The sequence below is a fragment of the Danio aesculapii genome, chromosome 19 (assembly GCF_903798145.1).
Source record: "Danio aesculapii chromosome 19, fDanAes4.1, whole genome shotgun sequence".
Lineage (NCBI taxonomy): Eukaryota > Metazoa > Chordata > Actinopteri > Cypriniformes > Danionidae > Danio > Danio aesculapii.
In genome coordinates, this window is record NC_079453.1 from 18,535,172 (window position 1) to 18,560,171 (window position 25,000).

General features: G+C 34.4%; 2 protein-coding genes across 5 annotated transcripts in view; one reads left to right on the top strand and one right to left on the bottom strand.

The window, feature by feature from the left end:
• dync1li1 (dynein, cytoplasmic 1, light intermediate chain 1) overlaps nucleotides 1-10,027 on the bottom strand; it is a 35,711-nt gene extending 25,684 nt beyond the window's left edge. For all 4 annotated transcript variants that reach the window (XM_056479273.1, XM_056479271.1, XM_056479274.1 and 1 more), the window contains exons 1-4: nucleotides 9,910-10,027; nucleotides 9,608-9,681; nucleotides 7,898-8,014; nucleotides 3,929-4,159 (exon numbers count right to left, since the gene is read on the bottom strand). In XM_056479273.1, coding sequence (XP_056335248.1) covers nucleotides 3,929-4,159; nucleotides 7,898-8,014; nucleotides 9,608-9,681; nucleotides 9,910-10,013 — 526 coding nt within the window. In that variant the 5' untranslated portion in view covers nucleotides 10,014-10,027. The remainder of the gene's footprint in view (nucleotides 1-3,928; nucleotides 4,160-7,897; nucleotides 8,015-9,607; nucleotides 9,682-9,909) is intronic.
• A 3,090-nt stretch (nucleotides 10,028-13,117) lies between these two features.
• cpne4b (copine IVb) overlaps nucleotides 13,118-25,000 on the top strand; it is an 89,752-nt gene continuing 77,869 nt past the window's right edge. The window contains exons 1-3 of the mRNA XM_056480330.1: nucleotides 13,118-13,220; nucleotides 16,952-17,144; nucleotides 22,050-22,229. Of these exons, the coding sequence (XP_056336305.1) occupies nucleotides 16,974-17,144; nucleotides 22,050-22,229 (351 nt within the window). The 5' untranslated portion in view covers nucleotides 13,118-13,220; nucleotides 16,952-16,973. The remainder of the gene's footprint in view (nucleotides 13,221-16,951; nucleotides 17,145-22,049; nucleotides 22,230-25,000) is intronic.

Sequence of the window (25,000 nt, forward strand, 5' to 3'; positions counted from 1 at the left end):
TCAGTCATAAACAGCAATAAATAATACAAAGGATAAAATACATAAATAATAATAATGATAATATACAGTGCTCAGCATAATTAAGTACACCCTGTTTTGAAAATGAATATAGGCTATTTCATTTAAATATATGTTTATCCATTTTCAGTCAATATAGGCAATGTATTTTAGTGCATTTAAACAAAACAGATTTATTAAACAGATATATTTAATAAAATAATATTTTTGTCACCAAACATATTTAGAAATTGAAAGATAATACAATTACAATTAAATACAATTAAATTCAAGCAAATTCAAAAAAAATTACAACCTACAAAATTTCAACTTAATGTTTATTTTTATTTTTTGCTTCTCTTGATTTTTTCTCTTTTTTTAAAATTTGTTTTTAATATTTTTCTATAACGTAAATTTGGGTGTACTAGTTCTTGTACCATTATCATAACTTATTTTGTTAGATAAGCTCCAGATTTGGCTTCAGTACTGACTAATATATTTGCACAAATATAATACTGTATAGCTTCCTATTAAAAATATGAACTTAAAAGATAAATTGGTGAGGGGTATACTTGTATATGCTGAGCACTGTGTAAGATAAAAAAAAAATCTCAAACTGTTTTTTAAGGTTTACTTTTGATAAAAATGTTACAATATTAGAAGGATTCACGTTTAAAAATATTTCATTTAATGTCTCTGCAGATAAAAATTGTTGTCTGATAACATTAAAAATAGGGCACTCCACAAGAATATGTTTAACAGTTTGCTTTCTGTTGTAATATTGACATTTTGGGGGGTTTCCAGAGATTAAGAAATGACTCTGATCTATGGCAGGGGCTCACAAGGGATCCACAACATTACAGTCGTGGCCAAAAGTTTTGAGAATGACACAAATATTAGTTTTCACAAAGTTTGCTGCTAAACTGCATTTAGATCTTTGTTTCAGTTATTTCTGTGATGTACTGAAACATAATTACAAGCACTTCATACGCTTCAAAGGCTTTTATCGACAATTACATGACATTTATGCAGAGTCAGTATTTGCAGTATTGGCCCTTCTTTTTCAGGACCTCTGCAATTCGACTGGGCATGCTCTCAATCAACTTCTGGGCCAAATCCTGACTGATAGCAACCCATTCTTTCATAATCACTTCTTGGAGTTTGTTAGAATTAGTGGGTTTTTGTTTGTCCACCTGCCTCTTGAGGATTGACTACAAGTTCTCAATGGGATTATGATCTGGGGAGTTTTCAGGCCATGGACCCAAAATTTCAACGTTTTGGTCCCCGAGCCACTTGGATATCACTTTTGCCTTATGGCACGGTGCTCCATCGTGCTGGAAAATGCATTGTTTGTCACCAAACTGTTGTTGGATTGGTGGAAGAAGTTGCTGTTGGAGGGTGCTTTGGTACCATTCTTTATTCATGGCTATGCTTTTGGGCAAAATTGTGAGTGAGCCCACTCCCTTGGATGAGACGCAACCCCACACATGAATGGTCTCAGGAGGATGCTTTACTGTTGGCATGACACAGGACTGATGGTAGTGCTCACCTTTTTTTCTCCGGACAAACCTTTTTCCAGATGACCCAAACAATCGGAAAATATTACTTTTCCCTAGTCCTCAGCAGTCCATTCGCCATACTTTTTAAAGAAGTTCAGTCTGTCCCTGATGTTTTTTTTTGGAGAGAAGTGGCTTCTTTGCTGCCCTTCTTAACACCAGGCCATCTTAAAAAAGTCTTCGCCCCACTGTGCAAGCAAACGCGCTCACACCTGCCTGCTGCCATTCCCGAGCATGCTCTGCACTGGTGGCACTCCGATCACGCAGCTGAGTCCTCTTTAGTAAATTGGTAAATTTGATAGATTTTATGATTTCAATTTACAATCAAACGGTTTATAAAATGTATTACAATGTAAAAAAAAAAAGTATCCTGAAAAATTATATTGTTAGTAATGATAATACAAGTACAAACTGTAATAAGTATAAGCTTTAACCTCATTATAATTATAAGGTTATCACAGGAACATCTTCTCCCTGTAAGGAACCCCTTGCTTCAAAAAAACTGAGTACCACTGATTCACAAGACGGTCTCATATCAAAATGCATCACCACACTAAATCAGTCCTACATCAGTCCCGATCCTGCAGCTGAGTCCTCTTTAGGAGACAATCCTGGCGCTTGCTGGACTTTCTTGGACGCCCTGAAGCCTTCTTAACAAGAACTGAACCTCTGTCCTTGAAGATCTTGATGATCCTATAAATTTGTGATTTGGTTAACAACCGAAGAAGAATGATTTCAAGCATCACCCTCCTTTTACCATGTCAAGTTTGCCATTCTAACCCAATCACCCTGACACAATGATCTCCAGCCTTGTGCTCGTCAACATTCTCACCTGAGTTAACAAGACGATTACTGAAATGATCTTAGCAGGTCTTTTAATGACAGCAATAAAATGCAGTGGAGGTTTTTTTCAGGATTAAGTAAAAAATTTTTTGGAAACTAAGGACTATGCAATTCATCTGATCACTCTTCATAACATTCTGGAGTATATGCAAATTGCTATTATACAAACTTAAGCAGCAACTTTTCCAATTTTCAATATTTATGTAATTCTCAAAACTTTTGGCCACGACTGAAGGTTACCTATGATTACGGTGATGCAGACAAGGACAGAATCATGAAATCCAAGTATAGAAACGAAATTATGATGTAAAAGGTCATTTGGCAAATATTTGGCGAATAAATTTAAAAAGTTATTTAAAGTACCGTATGGCTTGCGAGCCACTTGTTTGACCAAAAATACAGGGCTCTGCAAACTCCCTTCAATAATATTTAATGGTTTTAATTACAAATCATAACTGTTATTAGAAATCAGTTTCATATTAAAAATACAATAACTATTCCCTTTTTATTGTATATTTCGCCGTAAAAAAAATTAAAAACTCAATTAACAATAAAAGGACGTTTCGCTAATGTGCGTGTAGCGCTGCGGAAAAAATTGAATCGTGAAACCAATAAAAGTATAATATAATGCATATAAAGTAGTATGTATATACACTGTATACTATATAAATTTACCCCAATGGCGCTTTAAAAACACATTTGCTAAAAAAAAATAAAAAATGGCTCTTTGCTGTAAAAAGGTTCCCGACCCCTCGTCTAGCATATGTGAACATTAATCTGATAAAAGGATTAAGTCTGCATGTTCTGTGTGGCCCATTTTCATTTTCTACATGCATGCATTATGCTCAGCGTCACTTTTTTACCAAAAAAAAAGGAATTGTTGAAATTTTTCCATTACATTTCAAGACATGAACGCAGAAAAAGCATTTTATCAATTTCACGTAAACAAAATATAAAGTTGACAAAACTTTATAAATTGAACATACTTTTTGATAATTCCATTTGAGTTAAAGCATTTAAACGAAACAGAATTTGAATTAATAAAACAGAATTCAAGAAAAAATATGCAGATTTCATTAAGTTTCATAAAACTGTTAAAAATGTAATACATTATTTGTAAATTGTATAGGTTTTATGATTTTAATTTACCATCGGTTTAGAAAATGTATTACAATGTAAAAAAAAAAGTATTCTGAAAAATTATATTGTTAGTAATGATAATACAAGTACAAACTGTAATAAGTATAAGCTTTAACCCTATTATAATTATAAGGTTTTAACAGGAACATCTTCTCCCTGTAAGGAACCCTTTGCTCCAAAAAGACTGAGTACCATTGATTCACAAGACGGTCTCATATCAAAATGCATCACCACACTAAATCAGTCCTACAGGGTATTTAGCATGCAAACATGCTCACAATCTTAACACACACACACACACACGCACGCACGCGCACACACACACACTCACACGCACACACGCACGCACGCACGCATGCACACACGCACATACACACAACGCCACTACTCACATCTGTGCTCCAGTTCTCGCATGGTTTCAGGGGGAACTCTGAGCTTGTCCACAAAATCTCTCACCACACTGCCCCATTTCTGCAGTGAGTCAAGGGCCAGCCATGGCCGGGACAGATCCACCACAAACAGAATCAGCGAGTCCTCCAGGTTTTCCAGTGATATAGCGAACTTTTGCAGACCTTTGTGGTACAAATCCCCATCCAGCACCCATGCATTACACCGTGATTGATCTACCAAAAAAAAAAAAAAAAAAAAAATTCATTAGGTTTAGAATAACATGATGTGATATGGAAATAATGCACACTCTAAAAAATGTTGGGTCACATATGGACAAACCCCAACATTGTCATTTAAATGTTGTACATTAGTGTAGGATATGAATTTAGTTTTGTTTGGAAAATTCTGATAAATATGTTAAAATGCATTGTACGTATTATACAAGTACACAAGCAAGTTCGTATAAGCAAAAAAGAACTGGTTTGGTAAAATTGCTTTTAATCATTGTTATTTAGTCGCATAAAATGGGTATTTTACATAGTCACAATAAAACCATTATAACATAAACTGCAAAAATGATATTTTTCTATGAACATGTATACATATGATGGACGAATCAAACAATAACGTATACTGTAATTTTAAATTAAAGAGCCCCTATTTTGCATTATAAAAGGTCATATTTTGGTTTTGGGTGTCTCCGACAACAGGCTGGTATACATGCAAAGTCAAAAAACACTTTCATTGTCTTATAATATGCATTTATTTTTACCTAATTATCCCAACGACTCCCATTTGATTCGTTCAGAAATTAATTTGTTCCCAAAACCCTCCTTAGCGCAAAGCTAACCTGCCCAGATTGGACTGATGACCCAGTCTGTTGTGATTGGTCGACTGCGTTCAGCGCAAGACAGGCAAAAATGCCCACCATGGCTTATCAACAATTTTGAAGTAGTCAGAGTGCAGAGTATATGTGTGAACCCAACCCAGGAGTGCATTAAAGCAATGCCGTTAAACACAAGCATTTTACTCTACTCTTAACACTTACCCCAATGATAACAACGACATACATTCTGTATTAATCCACAAACTGGCAAAAGTTGAACTATTTTGAAAATTGACCGTGCTACGTGTGTGAGACACAGGTGATGGTGGCCATAGCAAAAACAAACGGCAGAAGATCGTGAGCTCAGAAACACATTTAAATCGGTAAAGGAAGAAGCACGGACACAACATGTGAATAGCTCCATGAAGATTTAACCTGAAAAATACAGTACAAGCACTGATCTATAATAGATAAGTGATTACAAGCCGCGCAGGGTGATTACCACTTATAACACACAATTAAACATATATTTGGCAAACTACACAAAACAAGGCAACAATTTTAAATTACACCTACATGTTATGATCCGGAGGAAGAAACTGGTCCATATCAACTGTAACAGTAGCTTACAAAGTCCCTGTCAAAGTCTGACAAAGTCCCATAAATAATAGTCTCTACAACTCTTTACAACTCTACAACTTCCTTTAATAGAAAACAGCCACATTGCAGTATAGGTTATTGTATCAATAATCAGAAAAGTGACGGGAACAAACAAAGCACTAGGTTGGCTATACTGTGGTATTGTTGTTAAAATGAACTTTAACCTTTTATTCCTTCACGTCATGATCAGTCCCGTAATCCCCCACGCTCCCCTTGTGTCTGAAGGGAAAGCTCGTTCACATTTTTACCGGTTCTGGAACTACATATTTGGTGATGTAACGTATCGACGTTGACGCTCAAGCAAAAGTTCTGAACTCAACACGATTCATTTATTTAACTCTGAGTCGATTATTTAGTTAAAGAATCAATAGTTTTAAACGGTGCACTTTCAGGTTTAAACCTCAGCTGGATGTTTTCAGTCACTTAGTGCTGTGTTACACACTGAATAGAAGGTCATTATCAAAAACCCATAATAGGGGCTCTTTAATATGCATGAATCTGAAGAAGCTGTTAATACAGTATTGACAAATAGCTGTATTGTTATTTGAGACACTTAACAGGTGACTGAATATACATTCTCAGAATTGTAGATTCTGATACATCCCCCCCCCATATACTTTCAGAAAATGGTACACCATTAAGTATGTTAACTATACATTTCTCTCAAGTTTAGTAAGTACAGACAACATCTTGCAAAAATCTTGGAAGTCTTTTAAAATCAGCAACATTTCTGAGTCATTTGAGGTAAAGTTCCTTATTGTGTTTTTTGTTTTCTTTCAGATATTACCATTCATGTAGTGTGTCATTCAGACTTTTTCAATCTAAAAGGTCATGTTAAAGATTTACAGATCAAAGTTACTCAAACCGACTGAAATGATTCACCATATCCATCAGTAAAAAACATCTTACGTCTTTACTGTTTGAATCTATGTAGGCTTGTTACAAATTGGAAGAATCCCAGTATATGGTCTTCAATGGCTCCCGGTGTACAAGGTCTACTTTGACCCAGCTAAGAACTGGTAAAGTTTGGTTTGTGTGGTTGATAACATACACTCACGTTTAAATTAATAAAGTAAAACTAACACCATTGTAGCATTTTTATGTGTATCCAAGTGCTGAATCAAAGCTGAAATTCAGATATAGTAATGCATGTTTAATACGCTGTAGACGGTAAACTTTTCACAAAAAAACTGAGCTATCTGACCAATGCTCAAGCAAAGTACACTCTCTAAAGGAGAGGTTCCGAAAAATTGGAACTGATGCAGATAATGTGAGAATCGATGTGATGTTGCAATGTCCTGTACAAGAAAAGTAAGTTGTTTTTGACCTCGGATGGATGTACAACTTTTAAAGCTGCTCTATAAGGAATGAAATGATGATTATTGTGCTCAAAGTTAATTAATCGTGATGACTGCTCTGTCAGTATTGTCTTTTATTTCACTTCAGCATATGTATGTTAATAATATGTTAAAAGCAGAACATACATGTTGAAAGTCATTTAAATTTCAAAATAAAAAAAATATACTCTGGTAAAAATGAAACTTTTTCACAACAAAACAGAACTAAACTGTAAACGTTGTGAATGCACCAAACATAGAGTATGTATGTATTTGTACTACACAATTTACACTTCAGGCTTTTGGTTGGAAACCAAGCCCATCTACATTTCCCAGTTTTATCATAATAGTGTTGACTTGGAATTAACACATTAATATAACGAGAGAATTATTCATCAAAGTTAATACAAACTACGACAACACCACAGCAAAACACAGCAGTGTTAAATACTGTCCAATCTATTGACTGGTTGCAGAAGATCACAACCAGCTTTCTCTAATACAGTGTAATTTAAGGTTGCAAATCTAAAGACAGTCTATGCACAATTCCAGCGTTATGGATGTGACATTTGCAGTAAAAACTCAAAACATAAATTCACATAGAAAGTATATGTTAACATTTCCTCATTTTATATATATATATATATATATATATATATATATATATATATATATATATATATATATATATATATATATTAAATGAGGAAAATAAACATGTGTTATGGATGTGGAATAAAAAAAAGTCAGAGAGTTTACACAGTAGACAACATACTTTGTAGAAATTCTGTGAATTAAACAACACAACCCAAAAGAAATAATGAGTCAGCTCACTATAGAACAAAAACTACTGCTTTCATTTCATTTAAGATTTTTGCATTTATGAGGAAAAAGCCTTGTTATAGATGTGACATCTCTCCGTTGTGTATGTGACAGATGTGAAATTGCCACTTGAAAATCAAATATAATACTTTGAAAACATTGACAGAGACATTTTTGAGTATTTCTAGTACTATAAAATACTTGCTTACACAAAAAAATAAAAACTTAGAAACGGTTTCTGTATTTTTGTGAAAACTAATTTTTTTCATGGCAAGGTTAACATTTTCATGAAGTTGCTCCTATATAGACAATGTTTTAATTCTTACCATCAATATCATCATCGTGAACATTGAAATACAGGTACTCTAAGCCTCGTCCCTTCATGTACTCTTCTACACCTTGGAGTTTTGCCACCAGGGTGGTCTTACCAGACCCCACTTCACCTGTTAAAAGTTCATATTAACACACAGATAAATATATCAAACATTTAGATTAGATACATTTGGATACAACTGGATATATGCATACTAAATTCCTCACTCTCTGCTTTTACAACTACATGCAGGCATAAGCAAATAAAAATAATGGATGGACTGTGTACACAGTTTTTAATGTTCATAAAAGCATATTAATAATTTAACAAGATGAACTGATACACAACGTACATTTGAATTCAAGACCTGTAACAGATTACAAAACCTTTAATAGACATTTAGTCTTCATTTGAATGAAATAATTATATTGTTTTATTTAATAATAGTTGGTGCTGCATGACATTATAAAAATCTGACATTGCAATATTTTGTTTTGCTGCAATATGAATAGAATTTTGCTAGATCATTTCAATAGCTCTATTCAGAAAGACTTCATGAATTTCGAGTGACTGGGGTGATCAAGTATTTTTCTATGCAGAAGTCTGTATAAAGCGTAATCAATTACATGCATATACATATACAACAGAGAAAAAACTAAAGTTAAATAAGCTTTATGGGTTTCTAGGGGGTCTAACAGTAGCATAGACTAACATTGTCATCAATGTATAAATATTTACAACAATATCTTTAATAAATTATCTAGTCCTACAATGTGACTATTGCGAATATACACAATGTGATATTGATGCTCAATTTATGTTACTAAAACTCAAAATGAATAATGCTATCTTCTGTTTTCATTTTTAACATGTGAAGTTTCAATTGTTCAAATCTATTTTTGTTCTATTTAAATGAACAATTTATAGAATGAGTATGAATTGAGATATTTAAATACAAACTGAATTTACCGCTTTCCAAAATTTGTTTTAAAACATTACATAATAATTAGTGTGCAAATTTGTAAAGAAAAATACTTCTCACAATAACAACTGTCTTATATTTGTAATAAATTAATTCATCCAACAGAGTCTGTATGACATTTATGTCTGACGCCCTGTGAGTAAAGCGCAAATGAGCCAGTCATTGGCTGTGTCTCAAAAACTTGCGAGTTGCCTACATAGACAGCATTATCGTTCATAACAGACAACGATATAGCACTTTCTATTCATTTTAGACACATCTGCGGTCTTTTAGCATGTTATATAGCAGTCCTGCATTTAGTTCTTCAGAACACTCCAATGGTGCTGTCTAGATAGGCAACACAAAAGCATTTGAGACACATCCAGTGTCTGAGAGTGCGGATTATCTCTATTCACCAAACCCGACAGTCTATACCATATACAAACAGTTATAACGGAATTTAATGTCACATTGTAAAAATGGTAAATTAAACTCAAAAGACAGACTATAATGTTTTAGAGCGCGCGGTGTCTGACGGCGATGAATGGAAACAATGACGTGTGCTCAATAACAATAACAGCACTTACAATCACATCAGTGCACAGGCGGAGCAAGCGAGTTGTAACGTTACGTTCAAACCATTGCATTTAGTTAACGCTGTTATGTTGCTCAATATTAACCAACCAGTGGATGCAGAACAATGGGATGCAGAACACACATGAAACAGCATTTTTGTGTGACAGAGGCAAGAAAAACACCCACCCATAACCACCACATTTTTTCCTGACGGCAATTTTGATCGTGAGCGCGTCGACACCTCACTCAGTATCGATGACCTGAACGCAGAGGAACATAGTGTGGCGTTAGATGTTAAATCACAATGCTTATAGAAATATGCATCAGTGAGATCATTGATTCAGGCTGGCCTGTGTGTACCTGCCCGGCTGGGGCAATTTGCAAGTTAGCGGCTAACAACTGTCACATGCGGCTCTGAGCCATATAAATCTGCGTTCTGACCATACATCCAGGATTGAATGGAGGATAAAATGCCCGGCTAAGCCTACCATAAATTCTGTCCATCCTCCTCCTCGGGGTTTTGGCTTTCGGAAGTGCTGTTATTTACATTTGTGCTAACCGATAGGAGTGTATTTCTGCCTGTCGTCGCCATCTTCGCAGGCTTGAGTGACACCCCTGAATGAGCCCCGGATGTTTCGCACAGAACCGAGCGTTGCTTTTCTGCTGGGCGTGGACCATGGCGAGCCGCAATCACAGTCCCAAACCTCAGGTGAATAGAATAGAATAGAATAGAATAGAATAGAATAGAATAGAATAGAATAGAATAGAATAGAATAGAATAGAATAGAATAGAATAGAATAGAATAGAGCACTTCTAAATAAATATAAAGAATCTTTATAAATTGTTCCATGAAGAATCCTCTACAACCATTATCAATTTCATTGCCCCCCTCTTTCACAAGAGTGCAGAAAGAATAGACCAGAATATAATATAATATATTATAATATAATATAATATAATATAATATAATATAATATAATATAATATAATATAATATAATATAATAATATAATAAAATATAATATAATATTATATTATATTATATTATATAATATAAGATAAGATAAGATAAGATAAGATAAGATAAGATAAGATAAGATAAGATAATACACTTCTGAAAAGAAAGAGTCTTTATAGTTTCAAGAAGAACCTGATACTTCTACAGCATTGCTGAAAGAATACTTTGGAATATCTCATTTTAAGAGTGTTGAAAAGACTAGGCCAAATATAATTATTAATTTTGATGTGAATACACCTCACAAAGAACAGCATTTTTTTTGCTTAAAAACATTTATACAATGAGTTGGTGCATATAAATAACCTTATTTGTAAGAGGATATAATATATGATTCAAATAAAACAGATTATAAAACAATAAATGATAATAAAGTTAATAGAATAGAATAGAATAGAATAGAATAGAATAGAATAGAATAGAATAGCATAGAATAGAATAGAATAGAATAGAACAATAAGCATTTTAGTTAATTTCATTTTAAACTATCCATGGCATGGAACCAACAAACTCAGAATCAAACAACTGTAACAAATGATATAAGAGATAAGAGAGGGCATTAGGCTTATCAAATCATGAAAGAAAAAATAGGAGTGCTTAATATGGACCATGTTGTCTCTCAATGTGGTCTTAAAGCTCAGCGTGTCAATAGAATAGAATAGAATAGAATAGAAAAAATAGAATAGAATAGAATAGAATAGAGCACTTCTAAATAAATAAACAATCTTTATAATTGTAACATGAACACACACACACACACAATATTATTTTAAGAATGTTTTATTAAAGGTTCATTTAACACACAAATGATTATTCTGGCATTACTAAAAAAAGTATTTGGATCCTTTCGTTTTAGGATTGTAGAAAGAATAGACCAGAATATAAGATAATGTAATACACTTCTGAAAAGAAAGAATCTTTATAGTTTCAAGAAGTACCCGATACTTCTACAGCATTGCTGAAAGAATACTATGGAATATCTCATTTTAAGAGCATTGACAAGACTAGGCCAAATAGAATTATTAGTTTTGGTGTGAATACATCTCACGAAGAAGAGCAGTTTTTGTTAAAAAAAGATTTAAGCAATGAGTTGTTCATGTGAAGAACACTTTAAAAATCATAAAGAACGCATTTCCACCTTTTCCCTTAAATGTGTTTCTGTAACCTTTTTGTGTAAAGTGTTGTGAAATGTTTAGCAAAAATTTTTTTTTTTTTAAATTTATGTTAAAGTATTTTTTATTTTTTATTGTAAATTTAAAATGTGTATTTACACAAAAATAAAATTTTATTGTAAACTGAAACATTGTTTAATAAATGTATTTATGTTTACTGATAACATTTATTTCATATATTTTATGATTTACTAAATAAATTGATGCATTTTGAATATAACAATAATAATAAATAAAATTAAAAAATATATATAATAATAAAAAAAATAAAAAAATAAAATAAAATAAAAATAAATAATAATTATTGAAGGAACACATTTGACACTGTTCAGGTACAAAGTGTCTTGTCACTGTAGTGGTACCTTCATGAATCAGATTTGTACCTTTCGTGAAGGTACAATATTGTATCTGCAGGTTTTAAAAACAAAAGGTACATTTTGGTTTCCCATGGTACAAATCATGTCCTTAAAGGTACAAACTGCAATGGTACAAATTTGTTTTTTTGTCTTAAGGTACAATTCTGTCCCATAAAAAGGTACTTCCCCAGTGACAAGGGTTTGTACCGTCTTTGGTACAACATTGTACCCTTTTTTCTAAGCGTGTAATAAATGTTAATGGGCTACACTTTTTTTGTTTGTTTAAAAACTGATTTCTATTTTACTATCTAACGATATATAATGTAATAAATATGTTTTTTTTAAATAAGTATTGTGTATTTTTTGTAAATATTATTCTATTATTTCTTAATTCTAAATGTTTTTGGTACATCAAAAAGTGTGATGATGCGACAATCTAATCCAGCAAAAAAATTGCTTAAAATGCAGTATTTACACCTCATAATTAAATAGAAAATGAGGTGAATAACTGCAAAAAGGTCCTCTTTTTGAGTAAAAAAACCACCCCTTTCGCCAGGCTGTCTACGAGCCTGTATCACAAATAATTTTGTTCTATTCTATTCTATTCTATTCTATTCTATTCTATTCTATTCTATTCTATTCTATTCTATTCTATTCTATTCTAGAGTAGTCTTTTTGTGCCAGAGAGGGCATTTTTAATGGCTCAATTCAGTTTTTTTACAGTGCATCTGTATCAGAAACATATATCTATTTTGCGACATGTTGTACCACACTACAAAATCTATACAGACAACCACACCTTTAACAATTCACAATCGGTTCAGTCGTCCTTTTGGATTTGTTTGAGGCCAGCCAGACCCCCAAAAATACGTACAACCGTTCACTCTCACTAGCTGCTCATCCACCAAAAAAAGTTCAATTGTAATTGGCAGAACTAACCGCCAGAGTGCAGGGTTACACCGCGTCTGCGCCATGTACTTCCTCTCCAGCGTAACAGTAGGACTAAACAGTGAAGTTAAGTGGAGTGCGCGCGCGTGCCCTGCTCTTATGTGGAGAGAGGAGCCTGCAGGTCGGACTATCCATCACCTTCAACGCTCAACTCGATGGAGCTGCTTTTTTTATGACCGCTGAAAATCTACACATGGAATCAGATGGAAAATGAGTCCAGTGCGTAAACTGCACTCAACACAATCTTAAAACTGAGGAACTTTTTTCTTGCATCTCTTGGGATTTGTTCTTATACTGAAAACAGTGGGTAAGTTTTGTACCTTTATAAACATTTTACCTCATAGTTTTGCATACACCCCAAAATATGTAAATCGATTTAAGCATACATTTTTCGTGAATATGCATAGAAATACTATCAGTTTTTTAAAGAGGGCGGTTGATTCTGTTTGAATCGTGTTTGTAGTAATTGTTCCTCTATTATAAGACTTAGCAGTCAGTCAAATTTTTAAGATGTCATTTGGTGGATGTGGGTCATTAAAATAACAATTGAGAAAGTAAGACAAATAAATATGATTCGTACAAACATTATTGGAATTGACTTCATCTCTTATATGATTGACATGTTTTTGAAAAGTAATTCTGATTCATTTGTTAAGGTAAAAGCCAAATAGGCTACTGTATACCAAGAAAGTAAACAGTAAATAAGACGCAGTGAAAGGCTGAAAATATGAAAAGTGTAGTGTAAGTAGTTTTATTTATTAGTATTATTTATTTTAATTTTGTATTTATTTTGTTAAATGTCATATTAGCTATATTTATGCCCTGATAAACCTTTGCATGCAAGACAGAACTGAGCCAGTGCAGTGTGGTGTAACCTAGGTGTAGGAAGCCATTTTGTCATGTGACATGCATACATGTGTAAATTGATTGAGTAAAATTGAGTAAAATGATGCTCTATCAAAAATAAAAACCTTATGAATAGTCATTTCTCAAAAATGAACCCAGTTTAACATTATCTCAATTTACAGTTTGAAACTAAATTTGACCACTCCATTATTTTCATTCAAGGAGGCTGCCATTCATTCTTCCATAAAAAAACACTTTTGTCTTTTTGACATTTACATGCATTTCATCAGCTGTATAGTATTTTTCAATAAACTCATAGCAGAGAGGTACAAGCTTGTGGAGTTTTTGATGTAATGAATATTCATATAACGAGAATATCTGCATTCTGTTGTTCAAACACTTTTATAGCTACCACAAATTAACAGCATGAAAACTAGGCCAGCGGTCCACATGAGCCTATCTACTGAGCTCCTGTGTGAGTGCTTGATTATTCATCATATTGCAGGAAACTGCTTTCCAGGATTATTTATGTACATGAGTTGTACATACACATAGAAGTATAACTATGCGCCAGGAGCGTGAGCACCTGCTATTCATGCAAAGTCATTTCAGTTAATCTGTCCAGGTGCATTAAAACACTGCATCGAAGTGGGACATGATTGCTTACAGTAAAATCTGCTGGGGGTTGCTCTTGATAGTTTTGTCCATCTTGCACGGCTGTGAGGCTCTGAAGGGTTGCAGCAGCCCGCAACGGTGCGTCAGCCTCTTTTATCTAAAAATAACAATAATGATAACAAAAATGTGGCGCTCAAAAGGAAGCAGAGGGCATGAATAATTGAGTAACACACAGAGATACACGTTCTCTGTGGTATGGCCTCGGAGTATTGGGGTCAGATGCTCGCTCTGTGTTCGAGGGAATCTCTCCCATGGGGACAACTCTGAGCTCATTCCACATGATGCCTGAATGAAGAGCAATTTCATTATAAGGCAATGCTATCGGAGTGTCTGATTTAACAAGTGGCCAATTTTCTGTTGTAATCAACGCACTTATCGTGCTGGAACTTGTCCATTTAAAAGAGAAAGATAATTAATTTAAGTTATTTCAAGGACTGCCTTCTCCTGAGACTGCAGTATAACAATGTTTTGTCAGCTAACCTATAAAACGTGCTATAGAATTGGTTTTATTTAGGTTCAACATATGATTTGATATAACTGAATCAACGTTATGAGGTACCATCAAAGTAAAACTTTTTTAAGGGTCAGGTAAAGCAAAAGTGGCTTTTTAAAGTAATCGTCGGGTGATGAAAAGAAAAGGGAGGCAGTTTTGGAAGATTCGAGATGCAATGATGCCCTCTAGCTACATGTAATAAACTATCCTAATAATTGTAAACACATTAAAATTATTATATCATAATATAAAAATATTCTTTAATTGTATGTTTATTTTACTGCAATGCAGTTTGGATATGTAAATAATCAGAAAAAAACACCAGTGAATCACAAGTTACAGACAATTTCTGTTATGATAAACAATAACGCATCTTTTATTTAATAGAAAGGTGCCTTGTCTGAATGAGATCAATTTGGTTTATCTACACACGGCTAGGTCCAGCTTAGAAACCAAAAGTGATATCATCATTTTTAGACACATGGGATACCATATGTCTAATCAATTTTACCATACCATATGTACGATATTAACCAAAAGATTGGAGCTTGTAATTTTTTTATTGCCTTATGTCAATTTAATAAGGTAATGATGAACTACAATTTGTTATTCATCAACCGACTCATGTCACATGGTCCGCCAAAGATTTTTCAACAAATAAAAAAAGATTGATTCAATAAGTAATAAGTTAAAACTCTTGTTTTAAGAATTTTTGATTAGATTTTTTTGTCACTTTTGGTTAATTTAATGTGTTCTAGAAATTTATAAGCATTGAAAAAATCCAGCTGACCCCTCATTTTTTCATTGATAGAATACACTCACCGGTCACTTTATTAGGTACACCATACTAGTACCGTTTGCCTCAGAACTGCCTTAACACTTTGTGGCATATATTTAACAAGGTACTGGAAATATTCCTCAGAGATTTTGATCCATGTTGCCATGATGGCATCACGCAGTTGCTGCAAATCCAAGATTAGAATCTCCCGTTCCACCACATCCCAAAAGTGCTCTATTGGATTGAGATCTGGTGACTATGGAGACTATTGTTGAGTACAGTGTACTCATTGTCATGTTCAAGAAACCAATCTGAGATGATTCGCGGTTTATGACATGGTGCTTTATCCTGCTGAAAGTAGCCAGCAGAAGATGGGTACACTGTGGTCATAGAGGAATAGACATGGTCAGCAACAATACTCAGGTAGGCTGTGGTGTTGACACATTGCTCAATTGGTACTAATGGGCCAAAAGTGTGCCAAGAAAATATTCCCCACACCATTACAACACCACCAGCCTGAACTGTTGATACAAGGCAGGATGGATCTATGCTTTCATGTTGTTGATGCCAAATTCTGACCCATCATCCAAATGTTGCAGCAGAAATCGAGACTCATCAGACCAGGCAACATTTTTCCAATCTTATATTGTCCAATTTTGTAGAGCCTGTGTGAATTGTAGCCTCAATCTTCTGTTCTTAGCTGACAGGAGTGGCACCTGGTGTGGTCTTCTGCTGCTGTAGCCCATTTACCTCAAGATTCAATGAGTTGTGCATTCAGAGATGCTCTTCTGCATACCTTATAACGAGTGATTATTTGAGTTACTGTTGCCTTTTCTATCAGTCTGGCAATTCTCCTCTGACCTCTGGCATCAACAAGGCATTTTTGCCCACAGAGCTGCCACTCACTGGATTTTTCTTTTTTTCTGACCTTCTCTGTAAACCCTAGAGATGGTTGTGCATGAAAATCTCAGTAGATCAGCAGTTTCTGAAATACTCAGACCATCCTGTCTAGCACCAGTGAACCATGCCACGTTCACCTTTCTTCCCCATTCTGATGCTCAGTTTGAACTGCAGTAGACCGTCTTGATCATTCCTACATGCCTAAATGCAATGAGTTTCTGATTAGAAATGTGTGTTATGAGCCAGCGAGTGTATATTATGTATGTGAAAAAAATACACAAGCTTGTACAGTTAGATATAAATAATAAAAATTTTCATAAATTATATATATGTATTTCTTTTTCAGAAACAGAACACAGAAACACAAAATGAGTAACATCTACGAATCTGCTGCCACCACACTGGGCATCTTCAACAGCCCATGCCTGACAAAAGTGGAGCTCCGTGTGGCCTGTAAAGGAATATCTGACCGAGATGCTCTATCTAAACCTGACCCCTGTGTCGTCCTCAAGATGCAGTCCCATGGACAGTGGTTTGAGGTGTGTTTACCTTGAAGTTTTCTATTTTCTATAGCACAAATATATATATATATATATATATATATATATATATATATATATATATATATATATATATATATATATATATATATTTTTATATATACATATTTATGAGGTGTCCTAAATAGAAACTTGTAGAGAATAGAATAGAAGTGTCGGTTTGGATGCAAGGCAATAAGAGACTTCCATTCCTCGCTTTGAACAACCAAAGTTTTGATGATAAGTTTACAGCATACAGAACTTCAATGACAATCTGAGCAGAAACGTACTTATATAATACATGAGAACCGAGTCTTTATGCGTTTATGTTAATTCATGTGTATGCCTGTTAGTGCTGATTAGCGTTCTGAGGCTGTGTTGTGTATGTAATGTAAAACAGCAATGTTAGATCACAGAAAGCACGCTTACTGGCACACTGTCTTTTGCCTTGCCAATAAAAACAAAGATGCTGACATGCAGTGCTGCAGTGGCATGTTGGTTTTTGCTATGTTTCTGTAAAAGGTTTCAGTTGCAGCACAAAACAGGTGTTTCTGGAACCTGGGAGTTATGCTTGGCACAGTTAACGGTATGATCCATAATTAATAAGGCAGTGCCATTGAACTCCAGCTGTGAGCATTAAAGTAAAAAAAATGAAGCGTTTGAAACCAGTGAAGAAAAGGTCTTGCTTAGTGCTCACATTTGACATAAAATAAGTGTTTTTCTTTGTTTGTTTTTTAACTAAGCAGCTTTTAGAACCATTTCAATTATTTGCTTCACATACTTTTGCTGCTTGTTCAAGCTACTTATTTTCAATAAATAAAAAAATAAATAAATACAACAATTCTTATGTTTTTTTGGGACAACTTCATTGTTTCATGCCATATATTCTCTTTCAGTCATTTTACAACATTAATAAATCTAATTTCCCCCTTATTATTTAATGTATTTGAAAATATATGATGTTTAATGGGATAATAACTAATTAAAACCATCTACTTAACATAGTCTTATTCCAAAACTTCATGTAACTCTTTTTTTCTCTGGAACATAAAAACCTAAATAGAATTTTTAGTTTCAGTAACAATTCTAGTCATTTAAAATCAATATGTTTACATTTAGCTCGGGTGCAAATGAATACAAACGAAAGCATAGTTAATTATTTATTTTTGGGATCACTCAACACATTAGCAATTCTACATGATCCCTATTATGCACTGGTTCAGTCATTACCTGAAAAGCAAAACAAAGTCATTATATGGAACATGATAAGTGAAATGATATAAGAGGAACACTGCAGTGGGATTATAGTGTTTGTGCCTTTTTGTGCCTTTTCTTTTTTTATGCAATAACTACAACTAACTAACAATATGCAATACATACATTCTTTGTTATTGTAAGTTTGTTTCCTCATGCTAACTCAGGCCTATGTAATACAAGTCATTAACATATAAATTAATTAATAAATGCATTGTCATTATTTGAAATATTCACGAATATAAACTTATTATAAAAAGTTGCTCATATTTTGATAAATGGCAAATTGTTATTAAGAACATAAGCTAATTGTTATTGTAATTTTCATTGTACTGCTTTTAATATATGCTTATATAAAAAGCAATGCAATTTACTGTACATAATGGGAATTACTTACTAGTGCTGTGAACATGAGACTTCAAATTTAAGGCTTGTGACTAGACTTGACACAATGAAAGAAGACTTATGATTGGACTAAGATTTTGACAACAACTCATGGCTTGAGTTGATCTTGAGAACTCTCAATCAGAAATACTTCATACACGTATGATCACGCGAGTATTGTTGTACACTATAGCTGGCACTAAGCCAGAGAGGGACTCGCAGCACTTTTTTTATGACATCTGTTCATTGTTAACACATACATGTTCAAACATTTTAATACATTGACAATACTAGCAAAAAACAAACAAGTCAAAACATTTTAAACACTGATGATTGTGGAGTGGAGCTGCACGATATTGGAAAAAAAGAATATTGTGCTGTTTTTTCCTATGATATGTTTTGCAATATGAATACAGTTTCACCAGATGCCATTAATAGTGCTTTTTGGAAAGAAATTATTTATTTAGATTGATTGTGATGAATGTGCAGGGGAGTAAATCATGCATAAAATATAATAAAATAATTGCAAGTAGGGCTGGATGATTAAAATCAGTATGGTATTTATTGACCGAACACCATTGTCAATAACGATAAAAAAAAAAGTTTGGTATGAAGGCTATAGTTCTGTTAAAATGACGTTGCTGGGCATGCGTCTTGCAAGCAATGCCAATAAGAGCGTCATGATCCCCAGCGTTCTAACCACCAGAGGTCGCTGGTAAACATTCACATAAGCTACAAATCTGCTAGTGAATGGACTACAAGAACCAGTCATGCTCCGCACACACAACCGGTTCCAGATCCTGACTGATTGCACACAGCTGATGCTGCTCAAGTACTGATTACACACACATATATACAGCTCACTTTGAGACAATCATTGTTGAGTCTTGTTATCTGCTATAGTGACATTACAACGTGTTTCCTTTGTCTGCCTTTGCCGTGTTTTTGATCTTTTGCCTTCTTTATTTGTTTCATCCTCTTTACTGCCTGTCTTGTGACCATCTGCCTGTTAATTTGACAATGACTCTGGATTGCCCTCATACATCTGTTTGCCACTGTATTGACCACTGTTTGCCTGACCTTGCTAATAAACCTGCATGTGGATCTGCAAATCTGTTGTCAGTGTCGCATCCCCTGGTTACAAAGGGTGGAAGTTTGTCATTTACAATGGAGGCGCCTGACTTGTGCGCGCAAATAGGGATCGACGCGCACATAATGTGCATTTTCCACTCAGAAACTAACCAACCAATTTCCACAGAACAAACCAATCTGCCTCACACTTTGTATGAAATATACTAATTTCAGTGATAATGGTAGACTAATTACCTCAGACAAACACAGCGCATCCAAATACTGCAGTGCTTTTTACTTTTCTCTAACTTTTATCGGAGCTGCAGCAACAGTTGATGGTCGCCTAGTTACAGAAAGATGCCAGGGGAGCACGAGTGCAAAGCGCATTGAAAATGGTGAAGGAAACCACACACTCACACTTTTCATGTGAGTTTTGGGTTGTGTCATTGTCACTTCAGGTCAGAATAACAACACACAAAAATGAGTGTTGTGGCTAGCAAGAGATTGTAAAAAAAAAAATAAAGGATGTAAGGATGTCGCCAGAGTGGCTTTTTGGTTTTTTTTCTTGTGCATCCCAGTCACTATCACACCATCTGAAAGAGTTTTTAGCATAGGGGGTAATGTAGTCATTCAACTTCACAATTTGTAATGTTGCAATATGTAATTGAATAATGATGGTTAGTTCCATTACTTGAAAGCTCAGATTTGATTATCATAATTTGTTTTGTTGACAGAGTTTGAGGTTTACTGTATCATTACACTTTACCATTGCACACACTGTACCATTTTATTTATCAAGTTTAAGAGTCTCTTTAACAGTTGTTTATTTTATTATAAAGAGATGACATATTTTGTTTAAATATTTTTGTTTTTGACTATTAAACGCATTCATTTTCTTTTCGGCTTAGTTCCTTTATTAATCAGGGGTCGCCACAGTGGAATGAACTGCCAACTTATCCAGCATATATGTTACGCAGCGGATGTCCTTCCAGCCACAACCCATCACTGGCAAACACCCATACACACTCTTTCACACATACACTATGGCCAATTTAGCTTATTTAATTCTTTGGACTGTGGGGGAAACCCAGAGTACCCGGAGAAAACCCACACGAACATGGTGAGAACATGCAAACTTCACACAGAAATGCCAACTGACCTAACCGGGGCTCGAACCAGCGACCTTCTTGCTGTAAGGCAACCCACTGCGTCACCGTGACGCCCACTATTAAAACTATTTGCCTTAGTAATATTGGTAAATTAAAATAAAGTGGTTAAATAAAAAAAAGTAATATTCCTCTATGGATTGTTAAAAATGGATCAATAAAAAAAGGATAGCGAATGATATAAAACATGATATCATGATAATTCTTTTTGTAATATCGCCCAGGCCTAATTGTAAGCATAAATTCAACAGAGCAAAGATAAAAAAAAAAGTTTAATGAACAGTGCTTTATGGTTTTCAGGGTAGTCTAGTGTTAATTCAAGTGCTATTTAGAGACACAGATAATCAAATGTAAAATAATTGTGTAAATAATTCAATGCAAAATGGTACAGTTTCTTGTGCATGGATACTTTAAACGTTCTCAGGCTTTCAACTTTTACTCCATTATGGTTAAACTCTGCAGTAACTCCACAAATTTTATGTGTTGTGAACTGTGGCTCCTGGCCAATTGCATATCCTGCAACTGTTGCGGATGCACACATTGTGATATCAATGCTGAAACAATTTATTGTGCAACCTTACTGTGGAGGCAGCAATAATAAACTAAACAGCAAATATGCATAATAATGTAAATAATAATATGAATGATTATTTTTACTATTAAATTGGATCCATGTGTACTTGCTGAATTCATGTATTAATATCAGCAAAAATCAGCAAGGCTTCATCATATTGACGGCATTACATTTGATGGCACATGGGACTGAGTATAATAACATTTTTAAGAATCAGAAGCTTGTTATTGTTGTAAATTCCTAAAACCCTGTGAGAAAATCAATAATCAAGTGCAAAAACCTCACCACTCTTGCTGGAGGGTGATTGACATTGATTTGAATGTTAACTGAGTCAATTCAGGATATAAAATGAACAGATGAAAATCCTTTTCATGATCAAAATAGACAGCCTGCAATTCAATAGGATAAAATGTTCCCAAAAGGGAATATCATTTAACATGTTCTGATTTGTTCTAGGTGGATCGGACAGAAGTGATTCGCAGCAGCATCAGTCCAGTTTTCTCCAAAGTCTTCACAGTGGACTACTATTTTGAGGAAGTGCAGCGCCTTCGTTTTGAGCTTCATGACATCAGCAGCAACCATAATGGACTTAAAGAGGCTGACTTCCTGGGCGCCATGGAGTGCACACTCGGACAGGTGAATGTACACTTAACTGAAGCGCAGTAGGGAAGATGAAGACGTATGAGTGTGAGTAGAATGAGTACTGGAGAGAGAGAATGAGAACATGAGTAGGATTGTGTGGATTCAAAAGGCTAGCAGAGAGCTCATGAAAGCCGGAAGGTGGCTGGTGGGCAGATGGATGGCTAATCTAAACTCTTTTTATCTGGTATATAAAAAGACAATTCTACAGAACATATAGTAAGAGGGCTTGATGGAAGGAAGGTTCATGTGTTATGTATATAACAATAATTGTGACCCTGAACTTCAAAATCAATCTTATGTTTATGTTATATGTTATGTTATATTTTTCATTCATTCATTTTCCTTTCGGCTTAATCCCTTTATTATGAACCGCCAACTTATCTAGCATATGTTTTACACAGTGGATCCCCTTCCAGCTGCAACCCATCACTGGGAGACACCCATACACTCTCATTAACACACATACTGTACACTACGGACAATTTAGCTTACCCAATTCACCTATAGCACATGTCTTTGAACTGCGGGGGAAACCGGAGCACCCGGAGAAAACCCACATGAACACAGCCCAGCCAAGGCTCGAACCAGTGACCTTCTTGCACCCACTGCACCACCGTGCCACCCGATGTTATATTTTTGGGAACAACAACAAATGATAAATAAAATAAAAATTGCTATGCAATTCATAACCACTCAAATCACCAAAGCTGCATGTCAGTACAACTATAAACGAGGATGCTTTAATCATACAACATGAGTCCTGGTTTGTAAATAATTTTTATTTGTACAGTAGCTATAACGAATCTCCATACTGTGGCATATATTTACTTGTAAGGCGAGTAGATGTGCAAACACAGTGCAACATGTTTGGGTATGTGTATACACACCGAACTTTCTTAATGACATTTGTGTGTGTTTGCCGATTCACTGCACATGGATACATTCCACATAAACGACATTCGTAAACTTCCTGGTTCAGTCTTACCTGGGTGTTTGTGACTGGTCTCTGATTCATGTCTGAGTTGCTGTCCATATGTGATGTGCTTATCTGACAGTGGGTGGGCGGGAAGAACCAGCTCATTTGCATTTAATTTGAATTCGAATTTGAATTTACATTTTCATCACAACAATTTACATATTGTACATCAGCAGGGCATAATAAATGATCTGATGGGTGTTTTGAGCTGAAACTTCACAGACTTGTAAAAAGGGCAAAATAGAAGCCCTTTAACTTTATATTAAACTGCACACTAGGGATGGGGAGTTGACTCCAGCTAGTACTGGAATCGACTCCAGGACAGGAATCGACTCAAAGAGTCGTTTCTGTTTTTTCAAACCCTCCTGAATGAAGCAGTTACAGTTAAATGCTTATTCTCAAGCACGATGAACAACGAAGGTTCCCATTTTTAATGCGTGCTCACAGGTTTTATGATTTTGCTTTTGAAGTTCGCAACTACGAGCACTCTAGGCTATAATAATGCTTCGGGATGAAGTATGCTTGCACTTTCAAATTCCTAGAAAGCACACTTTTTTGCAACAATTTGTTTTTAAAGACGATCCACCTGCGATGTCAAGTTTGCTGCATTATAAAATAAATATAGTATATGTGTAAATTTAGCAGATCGACATCTTGCATTAGCACTGCATGTAAAATTATGTTGTTATGTCATGTTATGTCAAATTTTTTATTCAACTTATGCTTATTTCAAGAAAAATGTAATAAATAAAACACTAATCATAATGACAAAATCTATATATATTGACACAAAATCTGACAAAACGTGGGCTTGATTTTGTTTTGGCGCTGAACGCACTTAATTTCACCTCTAATATTCATTCTTCTTGTTAACTTTGTAGATAACTACAGAATATACATTACAATTAGGATACAATTATACCAAACAAAATTCGTTTCAAAAAGAAGATTTTTAAACAGAAATATGGCCAAGTGTTCAAAAATAGGCCTGACTCACTACTTTTCTTCCGCCGTATGCCGTCCCATTAACACACCCTTATTTAATTACAACGAACAAATTGCACAGAGCAAACAGTGATACTTAGAAGTAAAGTAATAGTCTATTTAAAAGAACACTTAAATGTGTTAAAAGATTAATGTGTAAATTATTTACGTTAAACATTTAGTGTAGGGGTTTAATATTTAATTGGTCATTAAATCAAATTGAAAATCTTGCTATTTTGTTTATTGATCGGTTGGAGTGTCTGTTGCTGTTAAAAAAATACAGAAATGAACAACCACAGGTTTGGGGCGTGCCTTGCATGACCGTCCACTATGCCAGATTTTTTCATTCCCTCCGTACTCAGTATTCAAGTATCAAACATTTATATTAAGAAGATATTAAAACTATTTTATGATTTCTTTTTTTATGTTGTTTGGGCGCAATTGGACTGTTTTTCTTTGTTATTGAAATGCTACACATATTTCCATTAAAAATTATAATAAGAAATTGATGTTTTAACTTTCTGTCTCCAAGATTGCAATGTAATTTTCTAAATTATCTAAACTAAACAATTAAAATATGCTGCAAAAAAGTGTAGGCTGTTAACTATTTTATTTTGGCTGCAGATGATTTAAACTGCTGGTTTTGTCTGATCAGAGGAGAACTGCACAATGTAAAAATCTGCAATTGATGCCGTAGCATTGTATAAGACGTGATGTGATACAGCATGTTTAATCCTTTTGCTGTTTTAAGTGAATGTAAATGACAACCACTGACTCCAAAATTAGGAGTCAAAAATTGGAGTTG